We start from the raw sequence: 27,020 nt of genomic DNA on the forward strand, positions 1-27,020 counted from the left end.
CCTAATCTCATACATTCTTTTAATGTTCGGAACTTCATACCATAGGCATTTTATTAATAATTCATCATCATCGTCATTAGCAAAATTTTGTACTTCAAAAGTGATTGAAAAAGTAACAAATCAAGAATGTTTACCTTGGTTAAAAAAATAATGTGGTGTATCTGTGCTTGATCCTGTATTTTAATAAATGAAAATATAATATTTTAGCGTTAAGTTGACCTTTTTTCGCTGTGAAAGGTTTGCAGAACATTTGAAAATATTCTGCTTAAGGGTATATATATATATATATAGATATATATATATATATAGATATATATATATATACTTTTTTATAATTATCCCACTCTTTAACGGCGTGAACATCTTTGTCATCCCTGACAATCTTAAAATGTTAAAATAAGTAGGAATTTGTATGACTAATAAAATTATTAATTAACAAGAGAAAGAAAGCTAAATATGAACTTACAAAAGGAAATAAAAGCTGACCATTTATATAAGCTTTGCAATCAATAGTTATAAAACAAATTAACAAAAGATAACCAACAAAAAACAAGCTAACAATTATCAACAAAAAAAAAGAAGTTAACAAATAATCACAAAAAACTAGCAATTTATGTAAAAAAAACTAACAATTAATAACCATGAAAACAAGGTAACAATTTATAACTAGCAAAAAAATAACAGTTAATAATTAATAAAAAATAACACATAAGAACCATTAAGTGATGCCAGGAAAACTTAAGTGAAGACGATTAAGAGCTGCACAAGTCGAAAGAGCTAATTATTTAATTTTTATAAATTATTAATAAATTTTTTTAATTAATTAACTTTTATAAACGCACTGTTGTATTTATAGAACCTATTATTTTATTTTACATTTAAAATTATTATCGTTAACTATTTCACACAATGTATTATAGGTAAGCAAACAATTTTTAAACTTATTGTTTTCTTTGTGTACCGCCAAATTTCGAACTTGTTAGAAGTGTTCAAAAAATAAATAAATAAAAATAAAGTTTGGGAATCACTGATTCAGACATTAGGTGTCTGAAGATTCCACAGCCACAATTGTACTCAAACTTTCGAGAACATTAACAGTCATTTTAATGAGCAAGCAAACACTTTAACCAAATAAATCTCGAAACGGAACACACTATAAACAAAAGAAAACAATTTTTTTTCTTCAAAAGATAGATGAATGGCTAAAAGATAGATTGTGCAACTCATAATAAATGCCTCGCTTTGTCACCTGTAATGGAAACAATTCATCCTTCCAAAATTCTCATTTTAGGATCTTTAATCAGTATTATTCTGGCAAAGAAGAGATAAAAATGCATCATCACCCCCCTCTTCACGACGTGTTAAGAAATTTTTGAGCGTTTTAAAACAGGAGGGTGATTTGTGCTTTCACTTTTCTTCGATAGCTTCATTTAAAAATTTCCCCTTCCCCCCTCTCCCTCTCCTGTATTTAGGAACGGAAAACGAGCAGATAATGGGCATGGAGGATTATAAATTTCCATTACTGTGAACGGAGAGGAATGTAACGAAGTAATCGAGATGAATGGGTTTAGCCATTACTCAAAACTTCACTCCCTCTCTCTCTCTCTGCCCCGATCAAGAGAGAGAAAACAACACAACCCGATCATTTATGTAAAAATTGCGTTGTTCTAACTCTTACGGGAATAAGTGCCATATTCTGCACTACAAAAGAAAAATACAAATCATATCTTATTCGGTAAAGTAAATAATATACAAAATAGAAAGTAAACACTACTTAATATAATTCCTGTCAGAACGGGTTTTAACCGTTCATTTTATTTAAATAGTTCAGCGGTCTCAATCTGCTCATTTTCTTGCTGTTGGGGACCCATCAACGATTGTTCACTGTATCCAATATCTTTGAAAAAAGGCCGGGATAGCCTGATTGGTAGGGAACTGGGCTCCTATCCAAGAGTTCGTGGGTTCGATCCCAGCCTGCCGAAGACTCCCCGTTTGGTGACTGATGCACGTTAAATCTGTCGAGTCGCAAAGTCTTCCATGTTCCCATAACAAATCAATACTTCTGAGGGTACTGATCTAGGAATATCCTCGTCTTCTGAATTGGTTCAAAATGAAAAGGCTACGGAGTTGAATATTAGTAGTCGTAAGCTCAAAAATGGGTCGGCTGTTCAACGACGGTTGTAAAATAAAATATCTTTCAAAAAAGAGGCATGGTGTCACGGGGGATAGAGCGTTCACCTTTCAATTGATTGCAATGGCAATGTCTGGTCGATACGAATTCCGCATCCAGCTTGCACTGACCACAGTGCTGACATATAATATCCTCAGTGGTAGACGGAGCATGGGCTTCAGTCCTCTTGCCGTCGGGCTAACCGTGGGAGGGTTTCCAGATTTTCCTCTCCATGTAACGCAAATGCGGGTTGGTTCCATCAAAAAGTCCTCCACGAAGGGAAAATTTCTCCCTATACTTGATCGAAGAGTTCCCTTGTCTTCTGGATAGGGTTCAAAATGACTAGGCTACGAAGTTGAACATGTAAACCCAAAAATTGGGTCGGCTCTCCAACGACAGTTATAATATAAAATAAAATAGCTGTGAAAGAATTATCTGCAGTACTGTCAGAAATAGTGAAGGTAATTTGCTGTATAAATTATTAATTCATTAAACATGCCTCTCATCGAGGATTGGGTATTTCTTCCACCAACGAAATTATCTTATCGAAGCGAGGAAATAAAATTCTCCATACAATTAAGTGTTTGTCATAGGAATTTTTCATCTTTTCAGTTTCCGTCATTTTAGTAAATCCTTCAGATGGTAGTTTTTTGTCACTTTTGAAGAAAGTTGAAATAGTTCTGCGCAACCCATTCCCTCTCTGTTTTCGGATACACTCGCATGAGTCATTCCAGTGAAATTCTAAATACTCCTTTATGATGTCTATTACATCTTTTCTAATTCAAGTCATGCTTTTTGAACTTATCACATTTGTATCATTTATTTAAATAGCTGCTGAAAAAAAAGAATTATTCACTATAACCGCATGAAACTGCCTTATTTAATTCAGTCGGAACCACTGAGGCTTTCATTGCAACTTAGTGTTCACCATTTCCGGTTTTATTATAAGGAAGTTAGACAGTATATTTTAAAAAAATATGATCAAACGAAAACATTTTCCACCTTTAAAGCTTCCCATTGTTAAAGAAACTCGGTATATTAAATCACTTATAAAAAACACAAGCGCGATATATTTTTTTTACCCTGTTAGAATAAAATAAAAACTCATTGATTCAATTGTAAAATTCAAACAAAATGACAGGCAAAGTTCAATACGGTCGAAGTTTCTTGTTTATTGAATCGAAACTATAGTATGCCCTTTCAAGTGCCTTTATGTGTGCTTTGTTAATGCTGTTTTTTAACTCAAATGCAGCACTAAGTACAACTTATAAACATTTAAAACAATGATTTGATAACTCGGAATATCGGCCACCAGTCACATTGGAAGAGTTTACTATACAGATGTCAAAAGCGATGAACTAGATCATTTATTTTTCTGGAATTTGAAAACGGTAATAAGTTACAAAACGATGAGTGATCTAGTTGCACCTGCGTTATTGTTGCATTTTTTTAATAATCTAGTTACGCCACCGATGTTCTTCAGTTTTTGATTTAATCTTGCGTATGATGTTTATTATTCGGTAGAACTGTTGTTTAAGATTATTAAAAAGTTGTTAAGTTTTTAACGTTAGTATGGAAAGATTTTTCAAACAGAGTAGTGTTTTAATTATGTTCTAGTTCGTGCTTTAATATTTCAGTTATATTTTTAATCAGTTTTAGTTCACGTCTTAACTACAGTTGGACTTCTATTTAACGAACTTCCATTTTGCGAATTTCTCTATTTAGCAATTTTTTTTCTGAAGAACAAAGAACATTTTGGTAATTTCTTCATAAAAAAGCTTCCAAACAACGAAAGGAATTTCCTATTTTACGAACTTTTCTTTGAGATTCACTTACCCTATTTCCCAAAATATTCAAACATTTCAAACTTTTTAACGCATTTTATGAGGGAAATTGATTTTCGAAGCCACTTTAACTTATAGAGAAAGCAGAAAAATCTCTTTTCGATTTTTCATTGCGTTTCAAACGAAAAACTCAGACAAAATTAACGGACTTAATCAGCAGTAATTAAAATTAAGAGCGCATGTGGTAATACATGCTTACAATTACTTTTATAATAAATGCAGCCATAATTTTACACATTTGTTAAAATTTCTTTAGTTGAAAATGTTTGTAGTATGATATTGTAACACTGGGTAATGTTTTGCTCTATTCTTGCTTTCCATGCAGATTTCTTTTAGGGTTAAGATTTATAAAGTAAATAGTAGATACTAGTTTACACAATAAAAGTGTATCCATTGCTATTTTAATTGTGCCTAGTGTTTAGGAATATAAACCTGTTTTGTGTTGTTTAAGTATTTTAAAAGTTGATTTTCTATTTACTGGATTTTCCATATAACGAACTTATTATCGGGATTTAAAGACTTCGTTAAATAGAGATCCGACAGTACTTCTTTTCATATTATTATATTTTGATGTATTTTTACTGACCTAATATTAATGGAGCTAATGGAATGCTATTGTAATAAAATAACTGGTATTATAGAATCTCGATTATTCGAGTTTATTGGGATCGCTAGTACCTCGGATATCGGAAATCAACGTTAATTGAAACTGTATATAAAACTCACTGTATATAAAATTTAACATCGTTTGGAATTTTTTAAATGGAAAGGAGGTTTTTTAAATGATATAAATGAACATACCTAAAGTTGTGCTTCGCAGCTCAACAAATTTAAAAAGGAAATCAACTACTAGCAATATATTTTAAAAAGCAAATTAATTTTTTTAAATCTATCTTTAAAATTAAACTAAAAGATGCATTTTCGAAAGTAACTCAAATCTCAAGAAATTATTGTATTTTTTAAATTTAATATGCATTATTTTTGTTAATTTTACGTTAACTGTTTCTTAAAATATTCTGTTACCTTTCCTTGCAAAAGTACACTGTTGGAAAAGTACGGTACGGTTAACACATTGCCACTTGGTGTTTAATAGGGCAACTGGAAACAAAACATTGTTCGCCATTGTTGAATTCTCAGGATGCAATATTTCTTGCAAGATGAGTGTTTTCGGTGGCAGTAGTGACGGACAGCCAACTTAAAACTGTGGTCTTTTTCAGGGCTCAATCAGAAAAAAAAAGACTGTTATCGGCTTGGTAAAGAGAAACTTCGGTTAATCGAGGATCTTCTGCACATGTGTAAAATTTTGTCGATCAGGAAAGTTGGCACAAATTGAAAAAGAATTATATCGTATTTGGTACATACAGTCCTGAGCCAAATTATTAGACCCGCTGTAAGATTCTATCTAAAATAGAATCTTGTAGTGCGTCTAAACAATGTGGCCAGGTACTGTAGTTTCCATATGTTTACCGATAAATCTCGTTGTTTATCGTCATATTTAGCTGAAAATGGCGAATTTTTTATTTTACAAAAAAGAACCTAAAATACATCATAGGAATAAAATAAAAAATGTACTCACATCGACGCTAACTCCTTTTAGGGGAAAGAACTGACCGGGGGGTTTGTCCCTGGGCACGTATCTATAAAATTCTACGTCGTCTCTATACCATTTTATGGAATAAAGTGGATCTCCTTCCAGATCATAAGCACACTGTAGTTGTACATCTTCTCCTACCACTACAAGATTTGGAACATGAAGAGAAACTAGTTTTAAGCACCACGCACCTGAAAACACACAACAACATTTCAATATCGTCTGCAAAATAAAAGAAAATCATTTCAGCATGCAACAGTGTTGACAGAACTTAAGATTAAAAAGTAGCGAATGGGAGCTTTAAAAGTGGCGGATTCGAACACTTCGTAGCCCCTCAAAAAGTACGTTATATATATATACCAATTTCTTTTAAAAAGAAGTAAAATTTCAATGAACTGCGTTAAAAATTTCACCAAATTCAATGTTATCGTTTTACCTCAGATTAAAAGTCACGTGATTTATTTTTTCCGGAAGATAAACGGTTAATAATGGTTGGAGCTTAAGATTCTTTTCCTATCATACTAGCCGTGTATTTTTCCATTTTGCGATTTCACGAGTCTACGATTTGAAACATAGATATGGAAAGATTATAAACTCCGAGCAGCAAAACAAATCAAGAATTAAAAAAAAAAACGGTCCTTTCAGAATCTTTTTGTTATGGGAAGAAAGAAAAAAAAACTTGAAAAATAAAAACATTTCTGTAGCGCATTTTCAAGATTTGTAGCTATCGAAAAATAATGAGTAGCTCAAACAGTTACGGGTACTCCAAATTTGATTTTTAGTAGCGGGGACTTTTAAAAGTAGCCCAAAGCCCAATCTGGCAACACTGGCATGGATGAATAAGCCAAATATATGCGGCGTAAGATTAGAATAAAACTTCCACTTTACAACTTCCGGTATAGTAAGGCTAATCTTTAAAAACACGCCATCCTGTATTGTTATGACAGTTGTTCTCTTTACAATATGTGTTTATTTATTCAATTTGTAAATGAAAAATGTCAAATTAAATCTTATATTTTAAGAGCATCACTTTTAACAGCTGGGAAGATGACTGGAGGTCTAGTGACAAGGGAAGACAAACTTATAAATTCTTTAAAGACCCTAGTATAAAGCGCCTGCATTAGCAGAGGTCTAAATCCTAGATAACTAATCATAATTAATAAAAAACGATTCTTGCCAGTTTTGCTAATTCAAGATGTACAGTGCATAAAGAACATATCACCTTGAATAACTTTTGATCTAATGATCGGATCTTTACGTTCTAGGACTCATTCTTAATGGTTTGAGGGGTTAACCTCAAGTATGCTAATCAGTTAGCGCAGACGATATTTTAAGTTACGAAATCAGACACAAAAACGTACTTTCTCTGAATAAACACACTTTTTCAACCGATTTGGATTTCTTACCTTCAAAATAGAGGGAGTGGTCACAATCTGGGAAATATGGTCAAAATAGTTTGGTCCCCTTAATGCTAATTTTACATTTTGCGTATTTCGCTACATCTCGAGAACTTCTTAAGCGATTTGAAAAATGTTCACACACAATTATAAAATTCATGCATAAATACTTTTTTGTAAATATTTAATATTTTTTATTATTTTATTTAATATTGTCGAAAAAGTTTTGAAATGTAAGGCATACAACTTTTTACATCGCTTAAAAGCAAATAATTTTACATGGCGAAATACAAAATTTTTGTGAAATTAGTAGAATAGTTTCTGAAAAATCGAATTTCAAAAAAGTTATATTTTAAAACTTCGATTTCACGGGAACTATTCATTCAAATATTGTATTTTGAAATGTATAATTATATTCTTTAAAATGAGTTAAAAAATGGTATACCTTACAATTCAAAATGTTTCTAATATTCTAATATTAAATATTAATGTTCTAATATTAAATAAAATAATAAAAAATAATAAATATTAACTAATTATCTTTGGATAAACGAATTTTATAATTGCATGCAAAAAATTTTCAATTCACTTAAAAATTTCTCCCAATATGGTGAAATAAGCAAAAAGTAAAATTACCATTAAGGAGCCCAAACTTTGGATCGCCCTCCTGATTAAGGGGACTATATTTCCGAAATTGTTGCTACCCCCTTACATTTTGGGGGTCAGAAATCTGAATCCATTGAGAAAAAAAAATTAGTTTATGAGAAAGTGTGTTTTTGCTTCAGATTTCGTAACTTAAAACATCGTCTCCGCTAATTGATCAGCATACTTGAGGTTAATCCCTCAAACCATTAAGATTGAGTAAGATCCGATCATTAAATCAAAAGTCATTCAGGGTGGTTCATTTTTTGACGCAATGTTCCCTTCACATTACCTTATGTGCAGCACTTTCATAACTAGTAAAATGAGTTATCCGAAGCTTTGATAAGATTTGTGGTCAAACAGTCGAATGTTTAGTTCTCATTTTGAATATTGAAAAGCCTTCATATCAAAGTCAAAATTTTTGATGGTTTATGTTGGTTTCAGTGAGATTCATGATGGTCCAACATCATTTGATGGTCCCCATCATCCAACATTTTCCATTATGCCTTCATGTTAACAAAACTTCCATCATTCCATGATGGAAAATGTTACTTTATTACTATGATGGTCAACCATCAAGAGAAGTTTGACTCTCATGGACCAACAATCCATGATGGTTCTTGATGGTTTTAACCATACATTTCCACGATGGTTTAATGGGAATTCTTGTTGGTTCTTAAGAATATACCATCAGAACAATTTGGTTTCTTTATGTTGGACTATCATAACTCAGTCCAAATTCCTATATTAGAATGATGGTTGTTCATGATCGTTTCAACATTTGATTTCTAAGAAACTATGATGGAAATTTCTGATGGTTTAACTCGAACAAATTAACAAAACAAGTTGATATTCTTATGTTGGACCATCAGATATCAGATCGACTTGGGGTGATGGTTTCTTATGTTGGTTACCATCAAAAATATAATGTTTCATGATGGAGTTGTTGATGGTTACCATCAAGATTATGCTGATCCATCAATGGAAAACCATCAAAAATTTTGTGTTGGGTACTTCGACGAACCAAGAGCGCAGAATTCATCATTTCCTTCAATCGTAGAAAAGCAGTATGCAAATACTGCAACAAGCCAATTTGTGGAAAAGAACACATTTTCCCTTTGTCAAGCGTGCAAACGATAATTTTACCATATATCTGTTTCCTAATTGAAATAAATACTTTTTTTTTAAGTTAGGATCATTTGTCGGAAATAAATATAGGAAGTTTTTCTAATTCGAATGATTTGTTACAGATTAACATTTATTCAAGTCGAATTATCTAAAGGTTAAAAAGACTCCGCTTCGTGAGCTGTTGTCGCAACTGTTGTTCATAAAATGACTCCTTCTGTCGAAACACAAAAATGCATGGGGGAAGTATCATTGGAATAAACTGACGGTACTAGAATAAGTACCGATGCTTCTTTTGTCAACACGGAAGGGGGGGGGCATATAAACGCCGATTCTTAAAGCGGCAACAGCTTCCTATCCATTTGCATAATCGCCCAACTATAGTGATTACCCACACTGAGGATAACTCAGTTACTATAGAGAGAGAGAGCCGGCTTCTTGCAAGGGGGGGGAGGAAGTGTAATGGCGTGTGTGTGGGGGGTGTCTTCATTTCCATCTCATTAGCGCCCTCGATTTCAAATCATTCAATTATCAACTCAACGGTACGAAGATAATTGAATTTTTTCTGCCCCCCCCTTTTCATTACAAAAGATGAACGGGAATGGGGGGAGGGGAGGGTGATTACGCCCTTTGATTCCCCAATTAGAGATGTTTTGCGATTCCTCTCTCGCTTGCTAATCGAATTTTCTCGATCCTTCTCCATAAACCCGAAACACAAATTTGCAATTTGAAACTGGAAAATAGACGTTAAGGCCCCGAGGACCCCCTTTTGGTCATGCATACCTGAATATATAAAGAATTAATAATACATTCCGTGGTTTTGGGAAGAAAAAAAAAGAAATTAACGTCTGAAAATATTTCATCTCTTTTCTTCATAATTTTTGAATCCCTTCCCCCTCCCCTCTAGAGATTCGAATAAATGTAAGTATTCTAAATAGAGGTAATTTTACGCTTTTGGAATCCTGATGAAATGTTATCCATTACTTTTTGGGGGGTGTTGGTGTAAACAGGCTTCTTTTTTTTTTCTTTCTTCCCTTAAAAGATTTCGGAGAAAAGAGAGTTTAATTGGTTTCTTTCATCCCTTTAATTTGACCCGTTGGCTTTTAATTATACCCTTCGAAAAATATTTTACCTTTAAGTTTTTATTATTGTTATTAACATCACCTCTCGAAACTTCACTTCCCGTAATCGATACGTTTTGTATCGTATCGTATCGCAACCGTATAGCAAAGTGATGGAGTTATGAAACATTTTAATTTATTTCGTTGAGCAGAAAAGAAAAGGGATTCGAATTAAAAGTGATGAAGGCACACCTTATTATTTCACAATTGTACGCATTAACGAATAAAGAACTAAATCAAAATGGCGACTTCTTAAAAAAAAGAAATCCCTAACCGAAACATTTTCTAAAAACTTTTTGTATTGATCTTCACATAGTGATCAGTTCGGATGAAATAGTCTGAAAAAATTTAAATTCGCTCTGAAAAGTTGTTTAGGCCTGAAGTTCAAAAAGAGAAGTTTAACGTGATTGATTCTTAAGCATTTCAATGTTTCGACTGTTTTTGGTGGTCTTAACCACGTTTGGTGGTCTTAACCAATGTTTGATGGTCTTAACCACGTATTGGAATCGACAGGTAATTTATAAATGTAGAAAAAAAAAACACAATGGAAATTATAATTATTGAAGGAAGCAAACCATAGTGGGTCATTTGAGTTAATAGGTCTATTTATTCTTGTCAACTTGTTATTGCTTTTAAAAATAAACAAATAAGCTTAATACAGTTAAAAACTGTGAAAATATGTTCTCTTTTCAAAATTCAAATTGTTTTAGACATTTAAACGCAGCTCATATTATACACACACATATTATACACGCACACACACATAATACACACACCTGATATATATATATATATATCCCAATATGGTGAAATAAGNGATGGATACCCATAAAAGTCGTTGAGTACACCTGCGTTGATTAAAAAAAAAGGTAAAGAACAATTCTTTATGGTTTTTATTTCTTCTATTTATTGTTTTATGGATCTACTCAAACAGAAACAGATGATACTTTTATTATAAACCTACTCAAGATAATTATTTTGATCACAAAGCATTTTATTTGTGTCGTGAATTATTTTGATTTAGTTCAAAAAAAAGAATAATACGTATTCATGTTCTTTAAATAAGCATCACTACTATTGCTCATAATATTATGTTGCTGGAATGAATATAAATATATATACTGGGAGAATTAAAAGGATTATTATATTATATAATTAAAATCTATTCACTCTGAGCATACAGTTATATTATTAGACGCTCTATAAGATTCTATGTAAAATTATAATTATCAGATGATACTAAACAGCTGTATTGTTTTTACTCGGAAGCATCTGTTTGCGCTCCTGTATCAATTGTTTAAACATTGCAATACGTTCAAAATAAATACAAATAGGAAGTATATGAAAAATCTCCTGAATAAAAATCCTTTATATGTATGTTTAAATATAAAAATATTGCCTATAAACTCGTGAAAAACATGTCCTTATTAAAACACTACAGTACACCTAATAATTAGATCTAGTGATTATACTATACTAATATAATGCTTGATATAATAAATATTCTATATTTATATCGTCTAATTTATCCAATTGTCAAATTTATATAATATATCGTCCTATTTAACCCACTGATACAGTAACGTAAAAAAATGCAAACCGGTTTTAGTAGCGTAAAAACAATAAAGCTGTATAGATTGTACAAAGAACCTTAAGTGCGTCTAATAATTTGGAGAGAGACTGTATTATCATGCTAACTTGCTTCTAAACTGTTTATTTATGAAACTGTTCGTTCATATAATGAAACAGTAACTATACGCTGTTCCTTGTATAGTTTTGTAATACCCATGGCTGGAAAATTGAGTTAACAAAATCCTTGTATAAAGAGACGATTTATGTTGATTCATTTGAAAACAGTGTTTTTTTTTCATCCATTTTTTTAAAAAAAACACAGTAGAAAAGATTTGTCTTCAAACTCGAAAGACTGAGTAAAGACTGATGATTAACCATTGCGCTTAAAATTTTATGTTGGAAATCATACTTTGAAGCTTTTAAATATCATAAACTGCTTGTCGATCTCTGAATCTAACTTTTTGTTTGTGAGATCATCTTTTGAATGCTTATAATGAATAACACTGGGCAACAATTTTTTTTCTTGTTGTATGAGATTTTCCTTAACAGTGCTTACGGACCGTTGATTTCAAATCAACGATCTCTCCAAAACTACAGTTTTTGTTTAAATGACACTTCTGTCGGTTTGTTGTTGAAATGTACAAGTTTGAAAGTAATGTATATAACAGGGGGTGGCATCAATGCTGCGACAAGCATCTAGGAGAGTTATGACATATCATCAGGATTAAAATTACGTATAATCCCATGCCCAAAAATGGGATCATACTCTGCAAGGGGCGCTTCCCTATTATGACCTGTTTAGAATCACATGAAGAAACAGTTCATAACAGCGACACCTAGCGACATTTCCGTGAGTGGGTTCTTATGCAACTTTCTTGATGAAAGTCTTAGCTCCTAAAGAAGTGCGTCACTACAAACTTGTACATATCAACAAAAAACGGACAAAAATGTCATTATTTTTTTTTAAAAAAAATTTAGGAAATAAACTAATTTCATGTTTGAAATTCCCATACTCTAATTTGCCAAAATTGTTCACCAGTGTAATATATCGATGTTGTTGTTGTCCGTCATAAAAGTAGAGGGGATGCGATTGTTCTTGTCTTCCAGTGGCTCTATTGCCAAGAATTTGATCTCTGTCACACCATACGACATGCCCGTTTATAGAACAGACCTATTCATTTATCCACAGATCGTAATTTTGACCTGAACCAGAGAACGATCAATCTTAATGTATAATTTGTTACGGTAACATGGAGGACTTTGTGACCAGACAGATTTAACGTGCAGCAGTCACCATTTACTACACGAGGAATTTTAGACCGGTTCGATTCGAACTCCCGTTCTTAGAGCGTGAGCGCAGCCACCTGCCAATCAGACTATCACGGCCATAATATATCGATGATTGATAGTTGTTGATTGTTGTCATTTATTCCTCTTTAAAATGCTAAAAATAAATTGTCAACTATCAATGATCTATCTATGATGAATTAAACATCTATCAAAAATCTATCTATGATAAATTGAACATCTATCAATGATCTATCCATGATAATTTGAACATCTATCAAACTTCTATCCATGATAAATTGAACATCTATCAACGATCTATCTATGATAAATTTAACTTCTATTAATGATCGATCCATAATAAATTGAACAGCTATCAATTATCCATTCATGATAAATTGAACATGTATGAAAGATCTATCCATGATAAGTTGAACATCTATCAAAGATCTATCTATGATAAATTGAACATCTATCAATGATCTATCCATGATAAATTGAACATCTATCAATGACTTATCCATTATAAATTGAACATCTATCAAAGATATATCCAAGATGAATTGAACATCAAAGATCTATTCACGATAAATTAAACCTCTATGAATGATCTATCCATGATAAATTGAACATCTATCAAAGATCTATCTATAGATTGAACATCTGTCAACACTTAGCAGTCTTCTAGATGCTTGTGTATGAAAGGTTGATCTATCGAAAATTCATGATTATTGATTTTTCTTCGGTCTCAGCATTTTTTCGAAGTTCAGACATATGTTTAGATGCCCTTATTTTAAATCATCGTAAAAATAAAACGCTATTTAATGGTTTTTAAAATAATCATGAACACTTTCACAATTTCATTCTTAATAACTCACTTAATATTTTATGTAAAGCGTGACTACTATGTTCTGAACTTATTACTCTTTTCGCCACAAAATAACAATTTGGCGTGCATTTTTATTTTTCAAAAATAAAAAAAACACCATTTTTCCCAAAGAATAAAGTGTTTAAAGAAAAGCTTTTCCGCGAAGAGAGAGCTTTTCGCATTCTATTAATTAGCATTTGCTTCCGTGAATATTTCATCGTTAAATAAAACTCCTTTTGCGCTTTTATTCTCTCCCCCCTCCCCCCAGCATCTTTTAAAGCTTTTTGTACTTTTTATACTGAAAAAAAGATCCCTCGAGGTATCGTATTATTTAACATGCTTAACTGACCGTAAAAAAAGTAGAAAAGATTTCTTGTTCGTATACTTGTTTTCATTCTAGTTTTTTTTCGTGGACAAAAATTTAAATTATTATTTTTCATCTGCATTTAGTTTCTTATTCATAATTCCCCTTTTTCGTTTCATGAATATTTTTATTTTTTTAAAAGAAAAACGTTTAAATGCCGAGTATTTTACTTTAAATTTAACTTCTCTTTTTCAGCACGAAACTTAAAGAATTTTGCTTAAATTAAAGTACTTTTAGGCTGCACCACGATTAGGTAGCTAGTATTTGGTTTCACGATTTTTCTAAATATTTACCTCGCTTTTGAAACCAAAACAAAAAATTGTTGAAAGCGCTTTCATTGACTGTGGCAACTATTACGTATGCTTCCGCTATTTTCGGAAATATTTGATTTTATGATAATAATAAATAGTAATTATTAATAATTCTCAAGAATTGAGCAATAATTCTAAATTTTCAGCTGCGATGACTCAGGGAATAGAGTGTTCGTCTTCCAATAAGGTGAACCAGGTTCGAATCCCAGTCGATACGAATTCTGCATCCAGCTTGCACCCACCACAGTGTTGACGTGAAATATCCTCAGTGGTAGACGGACTATGGGTTAGAATCCCCTTTCCGTCAGGTTAAACATGGAAAGTTTTCGTAGTTTTCCTCTCCATATCAAATGTGGGTTAGTTCTAACAAAAAGTCCTCCACGAAGGCAAATTTCTCCCAATACCTGATCTAGAAGTTCCCTTGTCTTCTGAATTGGATTCAAAATTACAAAGCCACGTAGTAGAACATGAGTAGTCATACACCCTAAAATTGGGTCAGCTGCTCAATGACGGTTATAATATAAAAATAAAAACTCGAAATTTTACATCTTAAAAAATACATAAAATTAAAAAGCGTCATTTATTATGACGTAAAAACTTGTAAACTATTAACCCGAAAAATAGTGCCACTCTAGATAACTTTTGATCTAATGAATGAGGTTTCCACGTATTAAGCCTGCAGTTTAACACTAGATTGCTTAAAATATATTGGCAAGTCAGTTTACATGGCAAGTCAGAATATAGTAAACCAGAAAAAAACGCTATCTTTTTTTATCTAATTAATGGACGATATATTCTTTTGCTAATCTTAATGGCTCGTTTTAAATATGCTATAACTAATTAGTACTAACTATCGGATGGCAATTATTATGACGCTATCAGCATTTATGTATCTGTCCCGCAGGGGACTGATCGTTAAGACACGGTTCCCAGCAGATCACCGAAGTCAAGCATCACTGGGTGAGGTCAGTGTGCATGTGGGCGACCACTTGTATTAGTCTGCGTAGGGACCGAGGGTGTGCGGCAATGGTCCTCGTTAAACTGTTCTACCGTAAAGGGCTCGACTTCGCGCGCAGGTCGTCGAGCTACCGAAGCGGGGGTGCCATTCCCTCTGCAGAGGATCAAAATTGTGATGGCATGACTTCGGATCATCCTCCGGGATGCTTCCCAGATCCTCGCCAACAGCCCATTGTGCAAATCTAGTGCTACGTAAATGAACAACAACAACAACATTTAGGTATCTTAACTTAAAAAAATATACATTAATATCTCTAAAGTGTATTTATACACTGATGGGAAAAAAAGCCAAACTCCAAGAAAATAATACTGTGGAGTAATGAAATTTCGACAATGAGTTTGTCAGAGTAACTGTATAATAAGTTTCGAGATGGCGGGTTCAAGATTAAGAAAAAGACCTTTCAATTGTGAAATAATAGTACATCCAGTGGAAACAATCAGAATTTCGAATACAAGCATGTAGTGTGTCATACAGATGGCGTATCTCGTTTTGTGAGATGGAGTTCCATGCCTGTTGCACTTGGTCTGACAATGACGGGACAGTTAATGCTGGTTGTAGATGACGCTGAAGTTGTCGTCCAATAATGTATCATACGTGCTCGAGGGATGAAAGATCTGGTGATCGATGTGGCCAATTCAACACGTAGGCAATCTGTAGAGTATGTTGAGATACAAAAGCAGTATGAAGGCGAGCGTTATCTCTTTCAAAAATACCCTTTGAATGCTGCTCATGTATGGATACAAAACAAGTTGAATTGAGTAATTATAGTTATCGACAATGTCAACATTCATCTTTTTAAAAAAATGCCTCAAGATAGAATCAAGTTAACGTGTCTTATATACTAGTAAATTGGTATTTTACATTTATAGTGGTAGTTACGCTACATTACTCCCCTTTCAGAATTTTATCTGTGATAGAATTCGATAAACAAATACCACTGGTTGATGTTTGCTGTTTTTCATTTATTTATTTATATCATTTTTGCTCATTATATTTTTTCTTCATTTTTGTTCATTTATATTATTTCGCTCAATATATTTTTTCCTTCCTCACTTTTTTTAGGGCTATATTTTTAATTAAATGTGAACCCATGGTAGCGAGTTCATATCCCATCCACAGGTCACCATTGAGAGGATTTAATTAACGGCAATGTCAACCTTCATCTATCAAAAGGTGCGTCTTGATAGAATCAAATTAACAATGTCTTATATACTAGTGATTTGGTATTGAATATTAATAGTGGTAGTCACGCCAGGTTGACGAACAAATTTGTATTCAAAGTGTAGGACATAACTATTAGAGTGTTTTTGCTGTCGTAGAAAATCGTTCCCCAGATCATGACTCCAGGTGTAGGTCCAGTGTGTCTAGGCCAGAGACATGTCGGTAGCATGCGCTCACCTGGCCTCTTTCTAACCCATATAGGGATGTCACTGACCCCAGAGCAGAACCGAATTTCATCTGAAAACACAATGCATCTGTCCTAAAGTGAGCTCCAACTCGATCCTCACTCACGTCCTAAATATTAATGGTTTGGAGTGTTGTTGTTGTAGTTCATTTACGTCGCACTAGAGCTGCACAATGGGCTATTGGCGACGGTCTGGGAAGCATCCCTGAGGATGTTCCGAAGACGTGCCATCACAATTTTGATCCTATCCAGAGGGGATGGTACCCCCGCTTCGGTAGCCCAACGACCCGCACGTGAATTCGAGCAATTTACGGTGGAACAGTTTAACGAGGACCCATACCGCACACCCTCGGTCCCTACACAGACTGATCCAAGTGGTCACCCACCCGCACACTGACTGCAGCCAGTGATGCTTGACTTCAGTGATCTGCTGGGAACCGTGTCTTAACGATCAGTCCACTGCGGGACAATGATTTGGAGTGAGTGGAACGTGAGCTACAGAGGGTCTCGCTCGGAGCTGCATTTGAAGTAGCCGATTAGTAACAGTTCGTTGTGTCACTATGCAGCGCCAACTTCAGCTAGAATTTCTGAAGTACGATGCGCCACAGTCATACGGTCTGCCTTCTGGCGTGCACGACTGTCTTCCCTCTGAGTAGAGCCACTTGGTCTCCTTTTAAAAAGACGCTGATAAAGTAACAGGCTGTTTTGATATAACGTGTGTTGGCCTCGAATGTTGCTGAATTAACATTAATAAAGTCTTCATTGTAAACAAAAACAATATTTGTTGATAATATAAGTACACTCGTAACTTACTACATTCACGTACATGTCGTATCAACGTTCTACAAAATAATAATGTTTACATCACAAAATCGAAACTGAAACTAAAACATAACCGCTGTTGCCATTCTTCATTTTTACAAGTCCAGCAGTGGACTGATCGTTAAGACACGGTTCCCAGCAGATCACCGAAATCAAGCATCACTGGCTGCAGTCAGTGTGCGGGTGGGTGACCACTTGGATCAGACTGCGTAGGGACCAAGTGTGTCCGGTATGGGTCCTCGTTAAACTGTTCTACCGTAAATTGCTCGACTTCGCTTGCAGGTCGTCGGGCTACCGAAGCAGGGGTGCCATCCCCTCTGAAGATGATCGAAATTGTGATGGCATGTCTTCGGATCATCCTCAGGGATGTTTCCCAGACCGTCGCCAATAGCCCATTGTGCAGCTCTAGTGCGACGTAAATGAACTACAACAACAACCAACAATCATGAACTGCTGAGCCGCGATGGCTCAGGGGATAGAGCTTTCACCTTCCAATGAGATGAACCGGGTTCGAATAACAGCGATAGCTGGTCGGCCTGGGCCACAATCGGCCTGGATCGACCCCAGTCCTGACGTGAAATATCCTCAATGGTACAGGAATCATGGTTTAGAGTCCCCTTACCAAAGTGATAACTGTAAGAATTCTTCATGGTTTTCCTCTCCAGGTAACACAAATGCGAGATAGTTCCATCAAAATCTCAATTTCATTGTTAGAGCTGTGGTGGCTCAGGGAATAGAGCATTCGCTTTCTAATGAGATGGACCGGGTTCGAATCCCAGCAGTGGCTGCTTGAATAAGAATTCACACCCAACTCGCACCGACCACAATGCCGACGTAAAATATCCTCTGTGGTAGACGGGCCATGTGTTAGAGGCCTCAATACTTTTTCGCTGTCTTCCTCTCCATGTACCGCCAATGCGGTTCAGTTTCATCAAGAAGTCCTCCACGAAGGCCAACATTTCCAAATTAGGGGTTCCCTTGTCTTCTGGAATAGGTTCAAAATGACAAGGCTTCGGAGTTGAACTTCAGTAGTCGTAAACCCAAAACTTTGGGTACGCTGTTCAACGACGGTTATAAAAATGTGTTTTATTCTGGATTCAATTCAAGGATGGGATAAGTTATGAATTATTTCTTATTTCTTGAGAAAGGGAGTAAATGAGATAATTTAGATTTTGAATGTTAAGGAATATGTTCTGTATAGCATATTTATGTATAACAATGTATAACATATTTATGTATAACAATGTATAACATATTTATGTATAACAATGCATAACATATTTCTGTATAACATTGTATCTTTAGATAAATTGGAGCGTTTAGAAAACTTGCTGGCATTCCGATACGTTACAAAACGTTTCATTTTCCGCTGATATGATTTTTAAAAAAAGCAGACATTGTTAAAAGCCATAATTTGATTACTTTGCATGATGACTTTTTAAATGCTCAAATCATTTTTTTTCCTCTCGATTTACTCGTCATTTATTACGCATTTAAACAATTAAACTTTCATCGGCTTCGAAAAAAAAATGGCGAGACAAATGAAGGGGTTGGGGAGAGGGGGAAGTAAAGAAGTTATTTTGTCAAACTATAGTCGGTCCCCCTTATTGCAAAAAGAATCATCGCGCAAGAATTAATTCTGATCATGTTCCTAGTTCTTCGGGAACTTGGAAGAGAAAGATTCTTTTTTTTTAAATTCTCTTCTCTTTTTCCTTCCATCCTCATTTCTCACGCCTTAATTGAGGCTTTTCCTCCCCTCTCCCTCGAAAAGAGCGTCATCCTGCAAGATATCTTTGCCAACCGTTTCTGACAACTAATCTAAGGTCCAAAGGTTATTTTCGATAGTTAATACTTCATTTTTGTTTTTTACGAAAAAAGGAGGAGTAAAAAAAAAAATGGCTTTTCGTTGTGCAAACGTGTATCGGTTTACAATTGCTTTAAAAAGTAAAGAGGAAAAAAAAGAAATTAACTAATGGAGATGGATTGAAAATTCATTTCAGTTTTATTACAAGAAATGTGAACTTTATGACACTTACAATTATCGTCTGCAAATTTCAAAAAAAAAGATAAATGCACATTAGCTTGGGAATTAAATTAACAGCATTTAAATAACGTTTGCGTGTATTTTTAATAAGGATTTTTTTGTTGGCAACACTCAAATTATGATCGGGTTATTTGAACGGTTCTTTTTTGGATCGACCATTGAAAGTATTTCATCCACGTTATTGGGATTCGAATGTTTATAAAGTACAGAGTGTTTAAAAAGTCCCGGACTCATTTTGATGTTTAATAAATCATAAAATAATAAAGATAGTTTAAAATTAATAACATAAATGGTTAGATAGACTCAAAAACTTTCATGAACCTTGTCAATGAACTTGTGCCCCCTTCGTCGCACGGAGAATATCAAGTTGATAGTCGATTTCACGCCAGGTAGCGGCAAGCATGTCGGCATCCACAGAGGCTATTGCGGTTGTAATTCTGGCTTTTAGGTCATCAATGTTCGACACGATCCTCCTGTAATTATTGTCCTTTATAAATCCCCAAAGAAAAAATTCCAGCGGCGTTATATCAGGTGATCTGGGTGGCCAAGGAATTGGACCTCCTCGCCCAATCCATCTTCCTGGAAAATGGTCATTCAAAGATCTACGAACGATGATACCCCAATGAGGTGGTGCACCATCTTGTTGCAAATAGACATGTGGCTGAAGCTCTTCCAGTTGTGGAAATACGAAGTTTTCCAACATGTCTAAGTATACGACTGATGAGACCGTCTTTTCTGTAAAATAAAAAGGCCCAATGACTCAGTCGTGCATTAGTCAACACCCCACATTAACCTTTGGGGAATCCCTTTGTGTCTCACGGTATTCATGGGGGTTTTCAGATCCCCATATGCGCACATTATGGCGATTAACAATGCCAGAAACATGAAACATTACAACCGCAATAGCCTCTGTGGATGCCGACATGCTTGACTCTACCTGGCGTGAAATCGACTATCGACTTGATGTTGGACTATCGACTATTGACTATCGACTTGAGCGACGAAGGGGGCACATGTGGAAGTTCATTGACAAGGATCATGAAACTTTTTGAGTCTATCTTACCATTTATGTTATTAATTTCAATCTATCTTTATTATTTTATGAGTTAATGAACATCAAAATGGATCCGGGACTTTATAAACACCCTGTATATATTCCGAGGCTTCTACTAAAGAAAAATAAAAAATGAAAAAATCTTTTATTCTCGACATCAATCCATCAAAACTTAACCCTGTCCCACCCCCGTCTGGGGGCATTTGACATTTCTATAATGAAGATGTCTTGAGTGAAAGTTTTAAGCACGCTTCAGACAAATTCAAATAAATATTAATATCGAGTCGCAATCTTAAAATAATTCAATAAAAAATAAAACCAGACGCAATAGCCATATCAACTACTAAAAAAACAAAGAAATTGCGAAAACTGTCCGGTGAAAATAAAGAGACTAAAATTTAAAGTTATGTACGATTCCGAAATTGTCTTTAAAGTAAATTTGCTTACCATGGAAGGTTTTCGTGCTTTTCCTCTCCATATAACGCAAAAGAGGGTTAGTTGCATCATAAAGTCCTCCACGAGGGAAAATTTCTCCCAATACTTGATGTCTTATTTTCTAGATTGGGTTCAAAATTACGGAGTTGAACATTTGTAGTCATAAACCCAAAAGGTTGGGTCGGCTGTTCAACAATGGGTATTAAAAAAATCAATATATTTTTAATTAAATATAATATTTCGGATCCGGACAATTTCAGAGACTACATTTAAATCGGACTTAATAATAAATGCTTTTATCTATCAAAAGTTTCATAATTTTTAGCACTAATGAAATTTAAAATAAATGATTGCTTAAGTATAATTTAGGTTCAATTTTTTGAAAAAAAAGAAGGAAATCGTGTCTACATAATAATTTATTAAATATACAAAAATACACCGAAGATATGAACCACCCTTAAAAAAACGACAGTTTGAAATAATCTAAAGGGAACTCTAATTTCAAAATATGAAGTCGTAAATTTTAGTAATTTTTTCTTTCTTAAAATTTAGTAATTTTATTAATGAGTGATTTTATTCTTCTTTTAAAAATATGACCATTGTTAGGCCGACTCACAGAGATATCTAGATACTTCTATAGACTGATTGTTCAGACGAAACATTCGATTACTGGAAAAGAATGAAAATTCCTGTAGAAATGTGAAAAAAGAATTCCTGAAAGGAAGTAAGAGAATGGACAAATAATTCATCCTTTTGTAGAACCTTTTCTTAAGCATTCCTTATGAGACAATTCCATCTATGAACAATTTCTATTAAATTAAAGGAATATATATAAAAGAAGCGCTTAAAATGTGATTGTTATTTAAGTAAGGAAAACGATAAAATATGATTTTTATTTTAAGATATTTTGTGAAAGGTCTCGTTTTTTTGTGAATGTGTCGTTCTACTCATAGTTTGTGAAAACAGGTTTCTCCTGTTCTTCCCAAATCTCCTAAAAACCTTTATTAATACAGTCAAACCTCGATATCTCGAACTTGAAGGGAGAGGAGAAAAAATTCGAGATATCGCAAATTCGAATTATCGAAAATCGTATGTTATCGATGGTAGGATAAAGAAAAATGCTTTTTACATACCTTATTTTTTATTCCATATTTATTCTAAAAACACTTTTTACACTTTCATTTAAAAAAGATTCAATTGTTGTTAGCTTTAGAGATGTGTAAGAAAGTTTGTCTATAACACTTTCTAAGTGGAGTACAGCTTTAAATGTCTCCTCTGACATATTCGGCTGCTTCTGGGTACATTGGGCGGTAAATCTTCGATTTCTTCATCCTCTTATTCTGATAGTTCACAAGAAGCTTTCGTTTGAGCGATTGTATCACTGTCCTCCCACTGACCACACACTGTTACTGCATCATCTACGTTTACAAAGTCATGAAATTCCATGTTATCAAGTTTCATGAGTCCGGTCAATCTGTTCCAATCATTTTCAGCAGAATTAACGATATTGATTGTTTGACTACTTTCGTGATCTTTAATGAATCCAGACTTCTACCATCATTCGACCAGAATGATCGTAGAGGAAGACACATATTTTCATGCCTTGTCAGCCATTCTTAAATTATTTGTTTTGGAATAATTTTTTAATTTTAGAAAAAAAATCTACACTATTTATGGGAAAAAGAATTCAAGTTATCGAGGGATTAGAAAAAAAAAATCGTGAAAGTTTTTTTTAACATTGAGGGTATAGGAAATTTGAAGGGAATTTTTATTTTCTTCGAGATATCGAAAAATTCGTGTAATCGAGGTTCGATTTAGCGAGGTTCGACTGTATTTACGTGACATACGCTTGAAATCGAAGTAGGCTCAGTTTTCGTTCTTAAACGAGCATATTTTAATTCCCTAGAGTAGTTTAATTTCTCTATTTGTTAGGGTCGCAAAACATTGGTTGCGTTCTAGGCGATACAAGACAAAATTCTTGATGGTCCCATCAAAATAGTTTGATGGTTTATGTTGGTTTCAGTGCGATGCATGATGGTCCAACATTACTCCTCATTCAGCCTTTTCCATTATGCGCTCATGGTTTTCGAAATGCCAACAAACTTCCATCATTATATGATGTAAAATGCTACTTTAATGCGATGATGGTTAACCATCAAGAGAAGTTTGATTCTCATGGACCAACAATCTATGAGGATCCGTGATGGCCCATAATTTGTTTAATGGGAATTCTTATTGGTTCTCAGGAATATACCTTTAAAACAATTTTGGGTTTTTTGTCGGCCCATCTTAAATCAGTCCAACATTGGGATGATGGTTGTTCATGATTGTTTCAACATTTGATTTCTAAGATACAGTAAGAATCATTGCCGATAGATGGCGCATCTCCTCTAGAAAACAACGCACTCTTGGAAGAGAATACTGAACTATATTCTTGCTTCCATCTTGGATTTGATGACTGTTGAGTAGCAGATATGTATTTGTCCATTATGCTCGTAATTGTTCTGCGCTGCTTAATCTACTTAAATAAAAGTTGCAGCTGAATATTCATTTCTTATATTATTATAAGTTAGTTCATCAACGTAATGAACAACGAAAGTTAGGGAAACCCGTACTGATACTATAATCAAAATTTCCGATGATTCAACACGAACAAACCATTAAAACAAGTTGACATTCTTACATTGGACCATCATAAATCAGTCCCAATTCTTACATGATGGTTACTTATGTGGGTTACCATCAAAAATATAATGGTTCATGATGGAATTATGGATGGTTACCATCAAGATTATGTTGGTCCATCAATGGAAAACCATTAAAAATTTTGACTTGGGGGGATACACGGTATATTACGGCATATTACGAAACGCATCCTACTATATAAAAAAAAATAATGTCTTAACCAAAATGCTAATGTTAAAGATACGATTACTGTAAGCTTATAACGAGTACAAAATTACTAGCTTTCCGTTATTACGATAGACATATTTTTTAAGTAAACGGGTATTTAAGTAACAGGTAATTTAAGCAGTAATTTTCAGTATAATACGAAGAATATTTAAATGCATGAGTTTTATATTTAATACTGGTATAAATATAGAAAAATAAATACGATTTCTTTACTATATTTCTAACCTTTTAATTTTATAAAGCAATGTATAAACAGCTAAGTTGTTTTCTTCCTACAAAAAAGTTTTTCCTCTATTTTTAGAAATCCTACCACTTTCTTAAAAAGGTAAGTCTTTTATAGATATCTATCATGTACTTTATTTTGTTGGTCACATATCTATCATGCCTCTTGACTATTAAAATCAATGTTTTCAATGACTTCCAAAGGCAATTCATTTCGCTTCCTTAATGTTGTTCAAACACTCGTGTATATCGCGTACAATTCTGCTTTTTATTTAGTACGTAAGGTTTGTCTACGGTAAGAACTCTCCCAGCCAGTGTTTTTTTCAAATATAAATTTATTAATCAAATTTAAATCATTTTAGTTTGATATGGGAGAAATTTTTTTTTAATTATTTAATAAAAAAGTAACTAAAATAAAAAATTTCTTTGTTAACCTAAGTAGGAATTTTTTAAATTTTTTTTAGATTACTCTTTACTTTGGATTCTTTTAAATCGAGAAACTTATGCACACATTATAAAGATATAGCCTTCTTTTGAAAATTGGGCCAAACTAAAAATTAACATTAAAATATGACTCTGATTAAAGATTTCGGATATTCTAAAGCCTAAAACAAGAATCGTAAAAGTTTAATCAGTTCATTCTGTAACAACCCTTTAAATCTTTAACAATGTCTGGTCACGTACTACCCATGGATCAGAACAACAATTAATGTACCCATCTGGGGGAAAAATTAAGAAAAATTGTTTTCACTCACACAATATTTTTTCATATGGTTTTATGTATCTTAAGTAAATACATCAATACCAGAAGTCAAGAAACTTGATTCTTAATTCTGAAGTAAATGTAGGTAACGTCACACTAGAGCTGCACAATGGGCTATTGGTGACGGTATGGGAAACATCCCTGAGGATGATCCGAAGACACACCATTGTAATTTTGATCCTCTGCAGAGGGAATGGCACTCTCCGCTTCGGTAGCCCGACGACCTGCACGCGAAGTTGAGCACTTTACGGTAGAACCAGATGAACGATACCGCACATCCTCGGTCCCTACTCAGGCTGATCAAAGTGGTCACTCGCTTACTGATCGCAGCCAGTGATGCTTGACTTCGATGTTCCATTGGGAACCGTGTCATTACGATCAGTCCACTGCGGGACTGAAGTAAATGCAATTCTAAAAAGCTTCTTTAGAACAAAATGAATATAATTATTTATATTTTACCAGGTGCGTGCGAGCACTAAAGACAAGTTCCATGTTGAAACGGTCCTTTATGGTGTTACAATCTGTTCACAGTACGCGAAAATAGTGTCCTTGGATTAAAAGTGAATACCTGTCCGCGCATGCGCGCACTATCACGACAGCTTTGTAGAGCAGAAGATGTTTATTTTGTTAAGAAGAACGGCAGTCTTTCGCAAACGGGAATTTTCCCCGGAATCTACCTTTACCTTTTCTTATTTCACGTTTGCGTCGAAATAAACAATTAAAAAGACATATGACCCGTCGCCTCATAATTTATGAATAACTTTATCATCTCTCTAATATCTTAAACAATAAAGTTTTTAAAAAAAATTCTGAGTGGTAATCTCACTATTTTCCAACAAGTGTAAAAATTAAGTATAGTTAAGGAACCAATTAGCCTTTTACAGGTGAACTCTTTCTACCTCTGAGACACATAGAACGTGAAAATCTGATTATTAGAACAGAAGTTATTGAGGTTGATATATTTTTTATCTTGCTTTTACTCTAAATTGTAATGAATCTCATAAAATTGCGAATACTTCATTTTTCTAAATGAGTTTTGCGTGAAATAATTGCGTAAAAAGTAGAGATAAAGAGGAAGTGAAATATGAGAAAGAAAAAACCCTCATATGCAAATGACTTTTTCATTATCTCTGATTGTATTTAAAAATGAAAGAAAGAAAAAAAACTAAAATCTATCACCGCTAAGTGAATACACGCCACTAGACAAGTCAATGTCATCATTCGTATATTGCGATGTTTAATCATAATATAATGTCGCGTCACGCAAGAGAACAGAACTGTCACGCGATCACAACTTCATTCTTTTAAAAAAAGTGATAGTGTCCGAACGACAGAAAATATTCTTTCATTTGGGGGTGTTGAGGGGGAAGGGGAGAAGGGGAGAAACAGGTTGAGTGCAGCAATCGATGTGGTTCAACTCTAAATTCAAATCTAATAAAATGAGAGTGAAATTCCGCCTCCTAAATCGAATGGAAAGTTTCAGGTATCGCGCAGACGATTTTTATAGCTATCGTTTTCTTAGCCCCACTCGGCAGACGATCAATCTCATCCCTTGTTCTGTTACCCTATTCTAGACAATTCTTTTCGCCCCTCTTTTATATCGTGTTCGCAGTTCCCAGCCACATTTTCCTGCTTCATTCTTTTTCGAATTTTTAGAAAAGGCCCCAATCTTTTAGATTCATTCCAAAGATAAAGTCGTTCGCGAGAACAAAAGGCATCTTTTAACAATGTTTCGCTTTCGAATGGACGTCGGGGGTAGTGTTCACACAGTACGAAGTTGCTTCTTGATCAAAATAATTTTATAATGAAAGAAAAATAATTTTATAATGAAGGAAAAATAATTTTATAATGAAGGAAAAATAATTTTATAATGAAGCAAAAATAATTTTATAATGAAGCAAAAATAATTTTATAATGAAGCAAAAATAATTTTATAATGAAGGAAAAATAATTTTATAATGAAGCAAAAATAATTTTATAATGAAGCAAAAATAATTTTATAATGAAGCAAAAATAATTTTATAATGAAGGAAAAATAATTTTATAATGAAG

The 27,020-nt window shown here is 33.8% G+C and overlaps 1 protein-coding gene across 1 annotated transcript in view; it reads right to left on the bottom strand.

Annotated features, from left to right (window-relative positions):
* LOC122270512 (uncharacterized) overlaps positions 1-27,020 on the bottom strand; it is a 222,266-nt gene that overhangs the window by 110,876 nt on the left and 84,370 nt on the right. Inside the window, exon 2 of the mRNA XM_043048103.2 lies at positions 5,591-5,796. Within this exon, the coding sequence (XP_042904037.1) occupies positions 5,591-5,796 (206 nt within the window). The remainder of the gene's footprint in view (positions 1-5,590; positions 5,797-27,020) is intronic.

The sequence above is a fragment of the Parasteatoda tepidariorum genome, chromosome 5 (genome assembly GCF_043381705.1).
Source record: "Parasteatoda tepidariorum isolate YZ-2023 chromosome 5, CAS_Ptep_4.0, whole genome shotgun sequence".
Classification (NCBI taxonomy): Eukaryota; Metazoa; Arthropoda; class Arachnida; order Araneae; family Theridiidae; genus Parasteatoda; species Parasteatoda tepidariorum.